General features: G+C 44.4%; 1 protein-coding gene across 1 annotated transcript; it reads left to right on the top strand.

Moving 5' to 3' along the window:
* Positions 1 to 1,664: 1,664 nt before the first annotated feature.
* On the top strand, positions 1,665 to 8,522 carry LOC106610590 (uncharacterized). Its single transcript, XM_014209977.3, has 3 exons — positions 1,665 to 1,816; positions 2,219 to 2,354; positions 6,183 to 8,522. Exons 1-3 carry the CDS (start codon positions 1,811 to 1,813, stop codon positions 8,027 to 8,029), a joined length of 1,989 nt encoding a protein of 662 aa, XP_014065452.1. The 5' UTR covers positions 1,665 to 1,810; the 3' UTR covers positions 8,030 to 8,522.
* Positions 8,523 to 10,564: the final 2,042 nt, after the last annotated feature.

The raw sequence follows: 10,564 nt of genomic DNA on the forward strand, positions 1-10,564 counted from the left end.
GGTAACAGGCTTGTCAAATACAGACAGGCTGGGGCAGATATATATTGGGGATGTATATCCTATCCTCAATGCCATCTAGCTGAGGCAATGATTCCACTGTGGCGGCGCCAAAAACCTGGGGTTGTTTTTAGATTTGTTTTAGTATCTGGATATGTGCGTAGAGGGTCATTTAATAATGAAACAGAAACAGAAAACATACTCGCAATGTGTTTAGTCTTTGATAAATAAGAATATTTATCATTGATAATCTATATCTGAAATGTATAATTTGTCATCTACATCTATAGCATGTGACTAAGTGATATTTCAATATTTTGACTGTCCTTAGTAATGCAGATCACAGGATATAATTAAAAGTGTTGCCCTATTCTCCACATACTGAAGTTTCAAATGAAAACATACCTGTCATTCAGGGCAGGTGGGGCTCTGTTTTGAGACCCACATTTTTCTCAACAAATAAATAATTATATATATATATATATATATATATACATAAAAATATACACTACCGTTCAAAAGTTTGGGGTCACTTAGAAATGTCTTTGTTTTTGAAAGAAAAGCAAAAAAAAAGTCCATTAAAATAACATCAAATTGATCAGAAATACAGTGTAGACATTGTTAATATGGTAAATGACTATTGTAGCTGGAAACAGCTGAATTTTTATGGAATATTTACAGAGGCCCATTATCAGCAACCATCGCTCCTGTGTTCCAATGGCACGTCGTGTTAGCTAATCCAAGTTTATAATTTTAAACGGCTAATTGATCATAAGAAAACCCTTTTGCAATTTTGTTAGCACAGCTGAAATCTGTTGTTCTGATTAAATTAGCAATAAAACTGGCCTTCTATAGACTAGTTGAGTATCTGGAGCATCAGCATTTGTGAGTTTGATTACAGGCTCAAAATGGCCAGAAACAAAGCACTTTCTTCTGAAACTCATCAGTCTATTCTTGTTCTGAGAAATGAAGGCTATTCCATGTGAGAAATTGGCAAGATACTGAAGATCTCGTACAACGCTGTGTTCTACTCCCTTCACAGAACAGAGCAAACTGTCTCTAACCAGAACAGAAAGAGGTGTGAGAGGCCCCGGTGCACAACTGAGCAAAAGGACAAGTACATTAGAGTGTCTAGTTTGAGAAACAGAAGCCTCACAAGTCCTCAACTGGCAGCTTCATTAAATAGTACCCGCAAAACACCAGTCTCAACATCAACAGTGAGAGAGTGGATGAATATACACACTGAAAAGTGTTAAAATTAGAACTACAGCGAGTTAGTTTAACACTTTTAACACAGATTTAGCTGTTTACTCTTATGGTAATATTGACAGAAAACTGACCAAATCTGGAAGAACATTTACCAGATTTGTTCACCACACATATGGTAGAGGAAAAATGTTACAGGGAAAACCCATATGAACAAGAGCAATAATTAAAATAAATCTTCAAACCAAACAGTAAACTATTTTACATTTTGGTGTCTAAACTTGATTATTTTGCAAGACTAAAATAAGTTCTAATCATGTGTCTAACTATTCAAAGCAAATAGGCATCCTTACAGTTTGTGACATGCCTGCATTGGGCAGATCTGTTAGCTAATTACAGCGTAGCTCTGAGAAGGGAGGTACTTGTGTGGTGGGGGCTATTTTTTATGATCCAAGGGGCAGATATGGTATAAATACTCACATCATTGTACTGGGAGGCAGCAAATTCTCCAACGTGCTCCTAACCTAAGGATATACAGCAGCAGTAGGAGGACAGTGGTGCTGAAGATTTCTTACCCCTTTTTTGGAACTCCAACTCACTCAACTGCATGCTGGTATGTGTGCTCTTCCTCTCTATCCTCTTAATCTCTTGGTGCAATGAACAATAGGGCCCTTCTGAGGCTTGACTCCTACTCCCACTGGGTTGAGCTAGGACTGGGCAGGTGGAAGAGATGTTGGTGCCTTATAAAACCAAGCAGGATAGCCAGAGTTCTAGGAGAACAGGCAGAGATCCATGAGGCTGAAACTCAGTATTCAAACGAATTTCCTTGCTATCTATATAATTTGTTGTGCTTTTTTTGGTGGGGGGGGGGGTGTAATTCAGTTATGTGTGCAGTTCAGAGTTCAGTATATGTGTGCAGAGAGAAAAAAAGAGTGTTACAAAAATGTCCTTTCTTGAGTCATTGCAGCAACTTCAAAATGAAAGCTCAGCAGTACTGAATCTTTTCCTGTTTCAGAAAATGGAAGTAAGAGTATTGAGCATCCTCCTCCTCCTGGTGGCCTTGACAGCTGTTCATGGTAGTGGTACATATGTAGTGAAGAAAGTAATAAAGGCCTCCCCCCAATACCAGCCCTACTCTGTGAAGAGCCACGGTAAGAACCAACATTACATTTACATTACATTTAAGTCATTTAGCAGACGCTCTTATCCAGAGCGACTTACAAAATGGTGCATTCACCTTATGATATCCAGTGGAACAACCACTTTACAATAGTGCATCTAAATCTTTTAAGGGGGGGGGGGGGGGTTAGAAGGATTACTTTATCCTATCCTAGGTATTCCTTAAAGAGGTGGGGTTTCAGGTGTCTCCGGAAGGTGGTGATTGACTCCGCTGTCCTGGCGTCGTGAGGAAGCTTGTTCCACCATTGGGGTGCCAGAGCAGCAAACAGTTTTGACTGGGCTGAGCGGGAACTGTGCTTTCTCAGAGGTAGGGGGGCCAGCAGGCCAGTGGTGGATGAACGCAGTGCCCTTGTTTGGGTGTAGGGCCTGATCAGAGCCTGAAGGTATGGAGGTGCCGTTCCCTTCACAGCTCCGTAGGCAATCACCATGGTCTTGTAGCGGATGCGAGCTTCAACTGGAAGCCAGTGGAGAGAGCGGAGGAGCGGGGTGACGTGAGAGAACTTGGGAAGGTTGAACACCAGACGGGCTGCGGCGTTCTGGATGAGTTGTAGGGGTTTAATGGCACAGGCAGGGAGCCCAGCCAACAGCGAGTTGCAGTAATCCAGACGGGAGATGACAAGTGCCTGGATTAGGACCTGCGCCGCTTCCTGTGTGAGGCAGGGTCGTACTCTGCGAATGTTGTAGAGCATGAACCTACAGGATCGGGTCACCGCCTTGATGTTAGTGGAGAACGACAGGGTGTTGTCCAGGATCACGCCAAGGTTCTTAGCACTCTGGGAGGAGGACACAAGGGAGTTGTCAACCGTGATGGCGAGATCATGGAACGGGCAGTCCTTCCCCGGGAGGAAGAGCAGCTCCGTCTTGCCGAGGTTCAGCTTGAGCTGGTGATCCGTCATCCACACTGATAATAGCTGACTTTGCCCTACCTAACTGATGGTAACAGTACCGATACTGACTTTTTAGTTAGGTAGGGCAAAGTCAGCTATTCATTACAATAGAAGATCTAGAAGATAACAATTAAATAATTTATAGACAGCTCAACATCACTGGTTTCTTTTTCAATTGTCATCAACTGTATTTTCATATCATATAAAGTAGTGTGTAAAATAGTATGTGCCTCTTGTTAATATATGACTTTAACACCGTCAATTACAGTTCAATCACCCAGAAATGTATAGGTGTGCCTTTCAAAAAGTAGAAACATATGTTTTGATGAATCTAAACTAGGCCTCTACATTTGACCAAGGACATGCCGTTTACACCCTGGGTCATGTGACCACAAACAATTCATTTAAAAAAAGACTCTTACAATTCATCATTCTGCTTTACAAATGCTTGTTTTCTCCCCATACTCCAGTTTCTTAAGAATGAAATGTCCGCTTTTTTATGGTGAAATGGCGAAATAAGAACAGATTGAACCCTTGAGAAAATTATTTTGAGCTAATAATTCAACAGGTTTAAATGTCTATGCAGGTTTGACTTGCACTGTTAATGCTATCATACCCAATGCTTTCGAAGTGGCAATTCCTAAAAAAAAATATATTTACTATTCTAGTTTGCCTTATTAGGCGATTTCCTCCCCCATGCAGGTTTAACATACATGGACAAAAGGGCAATTTCATTGATAAACATTTTGAATAAATGTGCCAAAATCGTTGGAATGACCTTGAGGGAGAGAGTACCCCAACATTTTGCAGTTGATTGGGGGCCATCTCCGAGTAGGAGTGCTGATTCAGGATCAGATCACAATGAATAAGATTATATGGATCATAAATCAAAACTCCTAATTTGAGACACTTGATACATACAGCCCCAGGACTCAGGTTCCCATGTTTCCAGCAAAAGGAGATGTTAACCAAATGTCAAACCAGAGCGAGGTTAAATTGGGAAACACTACTTACTTCTGTCTAGCTAGCTAACTAACCTGCCTACCCAAAACAAAGATGTAGTGCACCATTTTGGTAAATGGTCAGGCGGTGAATTGCATTCTGGGAATCCTAGTACAAACAAATAAGGTATCAACCAAATGTACATGAAATTTGAATATGGAAGCAAAACAGAGCAAAAAAAAAAGATTATTCCTCTGACAATTGCTGAGTGTAACACAATACTTTACTTATTTTAATAAGTTCTAATCCTCTTCATTTTTCATGTCCATAAATTAAAATGTCCATCCTCCATCACTCAAACAAGTAGGAGGTCCTGGAGTGCCAGGCCATGCCAGGCCCACCCAATTAGATTGAGCAAATACAAAACAAGAATACATTATTATGAAAACAATACTCCTCATACAAATCAAATCAAATGTATTTATATAGCCCTTCTTACATCAGCTGATATCTCAAAGTGCTGTACAGAAACCCAGCCTAAAACCCCAAACAGCAAGCAATGCAGGTGTAGAAGCACGGTGGCTAGGAAAAACTCCCTAGAAAGGCCAAAACCTAGGAAGAAACCTAGAGAGGAACCAGGCTATGAGGGGTGGCCAGTCCTCTTTTGGCTGTGCCGGGTGGAGATTATAACAGCACATGGCCAAGATGTTCAAATGTTCATAAATGACCAGCATGGTCAAATAATAATAATCATAGTAGTTGTCGAGGGTGCAACAGGTCAGTAACACAAGAGTAAGTGTCAGTTGGCTTTTTCATAGCCGATCTTTGAGAGTATCTCTACCGCTCCTGCTGTCTCTAGAGAGTTGAAAACAGCAGATCTGGGACAGGTAGCACGTCCGGTGAACAGGTCAGGGTTCCAGCAGGTCTGGGACAGGTAGAACGTCCGGTGAACAGGTCAGGGTTCCATAGCCGCAGGCAGAACAGTTGGAACTGGAGCAGCAGCACGGCCAGGTGAACTGGGGACAGCAAGGAGTCATCAAGCCAGGTAGTCCTGAGGCATGGTCCAAGGGCTCAGGTCCTCCGAGAGAAAGAAAGAGAGAATTAGAGAGAGCATATTTAAATTCACACAGGACACCGGAAAAGACAAGAGAAATACTCCAGATGTGACAGACTGACCCTAGCCCCCCGACACAAACTACTGCAGCATAAATACTGGAGGCTGAGACAGGAGGGATCAGGAGACGCTGATCCCTCCACCAATGTATTTCTGGCTATGCCCCTGCTGTACAAAGACCAAAAGTGCCCCCATTTGTTGTCTGGGGTGGTCTAGCAGTCTAATCGGCTGCCTTTGATCATATGTACTGTGCAGCTGTGAGCATGGGTGAATCCGACTCAGTGCTCTAGCACCCTCTCTCCTGCTTTCTTTCATCTCTACACCTCTATATCTACACCCTATCCAATAAAACACAACAAATAGGATAAGGTGCCCCACTTGTTTGTAAATGAGTGTTATTATTAGTATTATCTTAGTATTCTTTTTTATTACATTCTGGCACCTAAATGTGCTCATAGTACCTTGAGGTGCCCACATAGGGTAATGGAAGTCAAAGAATTGTGCTTTTAAAGTGCACTACATTTCTGCCTCCCAATTCTATAAACGTCTGAACAAGTATGTGCACTTATCTATACTTAATGGATTTAAAAGGAAAAAATATATAAATATGCTTACACCTTTCCAATGCTTTAAAATATGTATGGAGGAGTGGACAAGTGCACACTTCAGGAGTGGCACACCAATCTCAGCTCCTAGTCTTAAATTAAAATAATAATAATTGGAGAATGATCGACAATAGTAGCTGACTTAATTATAATTCTATTATTAGGTAGAGACAATTGCCAATAACACATTTACTACAAGAGGATCACTTGTCATCTGTTGTATTAATAAGGTGACTTGTTATTTCCCCACAGTGGTGTCAGTGGCAGGAGAGCCCGGTACCCCAGGTGAGCCCGGCCCAGAGGGCCCCCCTGGCCCACCTGGCCCTGCAGGGGAAAGCGCTGTGGGACAGCCCGGACCAGAGGGCCCTGCCGGACCACCCGGACCTGCTGGCTATTCCGCACCTGCCAAACCTGGCTCCCCAGGTGGTCCTGGTAAGCCTGGTGTTCCTGGTGCAGCTGGTGAGAAAGGAAAGGTGGGGGCAGCTGGACTTCAGGGTCCCAGGGGCATGCCTGGACCTGCTGGAAGCCCCGGACCTGCTGGGATCTCTTCCACTGGCATACCTGGACCTCACGGTCTGCCTGGAGCAATGGGACCAAGGGGGGAAACAGGTCTTAAGGGACATCCAGGTGTGCCTGGTTTGTCAGGAGCTAAAGGGGACAGAGGAGTGGGTATCCCAGGGGCACAAGGTGAGACAGGGGCTGTGGGACCTATGGGACCAGCTGGGCAGCCTGGAGCAGTCGGTGTTGGAAAGCTAGGCAAGCCAGGATTCCCAGGTGAGGCAGGAAAGTCAGGTAGCCCAGGTAGGGATGGGGCCGCTGGTCCCATTGGATTGCCAGGTGCTAAGGGCCACACTGGGGCTCCTGGTGTAGGTCAGCCCGGAAAACCAGGTGATAATGGGGCTCCAGGTATGCCTGGTTCATCTGGTCCTAAAGGTCATCAGGGAGCAACTGGAGCAACTGGTGCTCCTGGTATCCCTGGATATGGAAAGCCAGGAGCAAATGGACAGAAAGGTGAAAGGGGAGTTGTAGGAAGCTCAGGTACCACAGGTCAGAAGGGTGAGCCAGGAGCACATGGATTCACTGGAGCTACTGGTGCTACTGGGCCCATGGGTCCTGCCAGTCGTCAGGGTGCAAGAGGCTTCCAGGGAGATACTGGGGCAATGGGACCCAAAGGTGACACAGGTGCAATGGGACCCCAGGGACCAAAGGGATATAAGGGAGATCAGGGAGCACAAGGTTTCCAGGGCAAGCAAGGTTATACTGGGGAAACAGGGCCAACTGGTGCCAGGGGAGCCACTGGAGCTCCAGGTAACAAAGGTGACACTGGCCACACAGGTTCAACTGGTGATTCAGGTGTCCCAGGACCTGCCGGGCCCAAAGGTTTCCCAGGGCGCAATGGTGAGGCAGGGGAGGCTGGAGCTGCCGGCGCCCCAGGTACGAGAGGCCCGGTTGGGCCTGCTGGTCCCGCAGGTACACCTGGTCTTAAAGGACACCCAGGTCTCCCTGGCACACCCGGCCCAGCTGGACTGGCCGTTAAGGCAATCCCCGGCCCTCAGGGTCCCCCTGGGCTCCCTGGTAGTGATGGTCAGGATGGTGGCCAAGGCCCTGCTGGACTTCCCGGCCCACCTGGTCCTCCTGGCGAGGTAATTTTCGAGAAGAGCATAGGCATGGGTGAGATTATGGTGCCTACTCTTGTCAAGGCCCCAATGTCTGCTTTCTCTGTTTCCCTGGCTAGTCCTTATCCTCCATCTGGGGAACCCATTAAGTTTGACAATGAGGTGTACAATGCAGAGAATCACTATGACACTACCACTGGGAAGTTCACTTGCCAGGTCCCTGGAGTCTACTACTTCTCATACACCATTCACGTGAATGGGGCTCATGCTCTGGTGGCTCTGTACAAGAACGTCAAACCAGTCATGTTCAGCTATGATGAGTACAACAAGGGCTTCTTGGACCAGATGTCCGGTAGCACTGTCCTTATGCTTGATGTGAATGACACAGTCTACCTTCAGATTCCCGATGATGAGGCCAATGGCGTCTTTGCCGCTGAGAACGTCCACTGCTCTTTCTCTGGGTTCCTTATCGCTTCAACGTGATACGATCTCACCCAATAACCACACAACAAAATCCGCAAGCTATTTATCAAACAAGTTATCTCCCTGTCTTTACCAACCAGGCAGTTCTCTCTTTTTTGAGGAATAGAAGCATCTCAAATTAAAAATACAAGAAGTGGGTGCTAAGAGGAAGGAAATAAATTATCTAACAAGTTATCAGGGATGGGGAGGCAATCAACAAAGTTATCAATGATTCAGAGTTTTATTTTGTGAGTGGAAGCAACATGTGAAATTGAGGTGTTATGGCTTTGTTGTGTCCTGAAATTTTCTTATTTCACTTTTTTTTCTTTTTTTACTGATTACAGCAAGTGATTCTTGTTTTTGTACAACCTTTTTTTGGTGACCAATCAGATGCATTAATTACTTTCTGTGCACCATGTTGTACCTGACTTCCTTGTATGTGACTTGAATATTGTGAAATGGCAATGGTCAAATTGACCATAAGAAATAAAACAAGATATAACACACCACAAAATACTGACGTAAACTGTTTACCAACAACATTGTTATATCTCCAAAGATTCATGTCATATAAAGCAAAATTACCAAAATAAATGTCTTTAAAAAAAATGTGTGTGTGACTTTCAAACAATGCAAAGGCCATTAAAATGCACACATAATACTGATGATGTTCTTGTCACATAGATGTCACAACATTTAAGAAAAGCCAGGCAGTTAGTTATATTTTAAGGGAAGTCCAAGATCAAGGCTTAACCTTTTCTGTGCAGCGCACCACATGGTTTACAACTCAAGATCGATTATGGAAGGAACTAGTTTTAGTTAATCGTTAAACAATTGGTGTTCATTACATTATCAGATTTCACTATTTGAGACTGTAGTAATGCACATTATGCTCATGATGGGGTGTACATAAAGGACTAAAGTCCTTTTTACACATTTTTCGATTCTGTAAGAACAAACGTTGGGAAGATATTTTTAAGCATACTGTATCTGTGTGTAGCCTCACCCCAACCCTAACCCCAACCCTACTGATGGACTGACCCTAACGCCCAGCCATCGCACCCCAGAGCCTTTTTATTACAAGTGGGCAACCAAGGGGTCTACAACTCTGGCCGGGTGTACCCGGACCCCCCTGGCTCATGCGTCAATGCCGTGGAGTCACTCTCCCTAATCCCCCCTCCGGTTTCCACATGGCAGCGATGGAAGTGGATCAACCGACTCCACAACTAGCAAAGAACCTAACCCTTCGCATCCCACCCCTAACCTTAATCCTTAACCTAACCTGGGTTCACATCCCGCTCCCACCCCTAAACCTAACCTTAACCCTTACCTGGGTTCACATCCCACCCCTAACCTTAACCCTTACCCTAACCTGGGTTCTCATCCCGCTCCCACCCCTAACCTTAACCCTTACCCTAACCGAGGTTCGCATCCCACTCCCACACCGACCCTAACCCTAACCCAGGTTCGCATCCCGCTCCCAACCTTAACCCTTCCTCCTCATCATCCCATCAACAGAAAATTCTCATCCCATTGGTATCAACATTTTCACATAGACCCCTACATCAAGCAATAAAACTTCTCCATAGTACAACAGGTTTACTCACCCCTTCAACCTTACAGAATCATTTCAGCATTCAGGAAGAATTCAAAATCTCAAAGACTTACTCACTCAGGAAAAGTTCAGTAACATACCACCACAACCCCCCAAACCCCATACCACCCACTACACACAGAGAAAATGAATCTCCAATCCCCACAGTGACACCTCTGCCCTGATCACAGATGGCCTCTCTCTCAGCACCTCCAATGTTATCTATATTATCACCTGTACAATATGCAATAAACCTTATATCGGTCAAACAAAACATACAATAGAAACCCGGTTGAAACAACATCTGTACAACATCAAACAAGCATAATTACATACAGTACTGGTTAATCACTTTCAAGATCACCCCATCACTAACCTCAGTGTATCGGGTCTGCAGTCGGGTCCTGGGTGGACGGGGAGACAGCGAGGGGCAGAGGAATGCAATTGGATCAGAGTTTTAAAAAACATTACACTGGAGGGTTTAAATGAGAAACCCCTGTGGGGAGGGGTTGGAGGGATTGCACCTTTTTAGTTGTAATACAAAAATTTCAATTTTGAAAGAAAGGTGGTTTGAAGGATAATGTGCATGTTTCTCTGTTAATAAATAGTACTAAAACTGATTGATTTTAGAGCATGCACTTGTTTATTCATGCCCTAGAAAATTCAGCCCTCCAGAGGCCTGGCCTACTGTTTCAAGACTCACTCAGTACCATCTTTGTTTTATTTATGATCCTATGCTTCCATCTAGCGACTCTGTGAAGGTACTGTATTTGAATAACATTTTATTGAGATATTGGAGGGGCACATAGGAATAGGCCTGTGCACCTAAAAAAACTAAACAGTTTATTTTAACCCTACCAAATACAAAAACCTAACCCTAACCCCCATCCCAACCCTATCCCTAACCATAACCCTAACCCTAACCCACATCCTAACCCCCATCCCAACCCTAATCCTAACCC

This window comes from Salmo salar, chromosome 09 (assembly GCF_965601325.2).
Source record: "Salmo salar chromosome 09, fSalSal1, whole genome shotgun sequence".
NCBI lineage: Eukaryota > Metazoa > Chordata > Actinopteri > Salmoniformes > Salmonidae > Salmo > Salmo salar.

Excerpts from the sequence above, each read along its gene's own strand:
- LOC106610590 (XM_014209977.3), top strand. Across the intron at positions 2,355-6,182 it reads CTACTCTGTGAAGAGCCACG|TGGTGTCAGTGGCAGGAGAG; the intron begins GTAAGAACCAAC and ends ATTTCCCCACAG.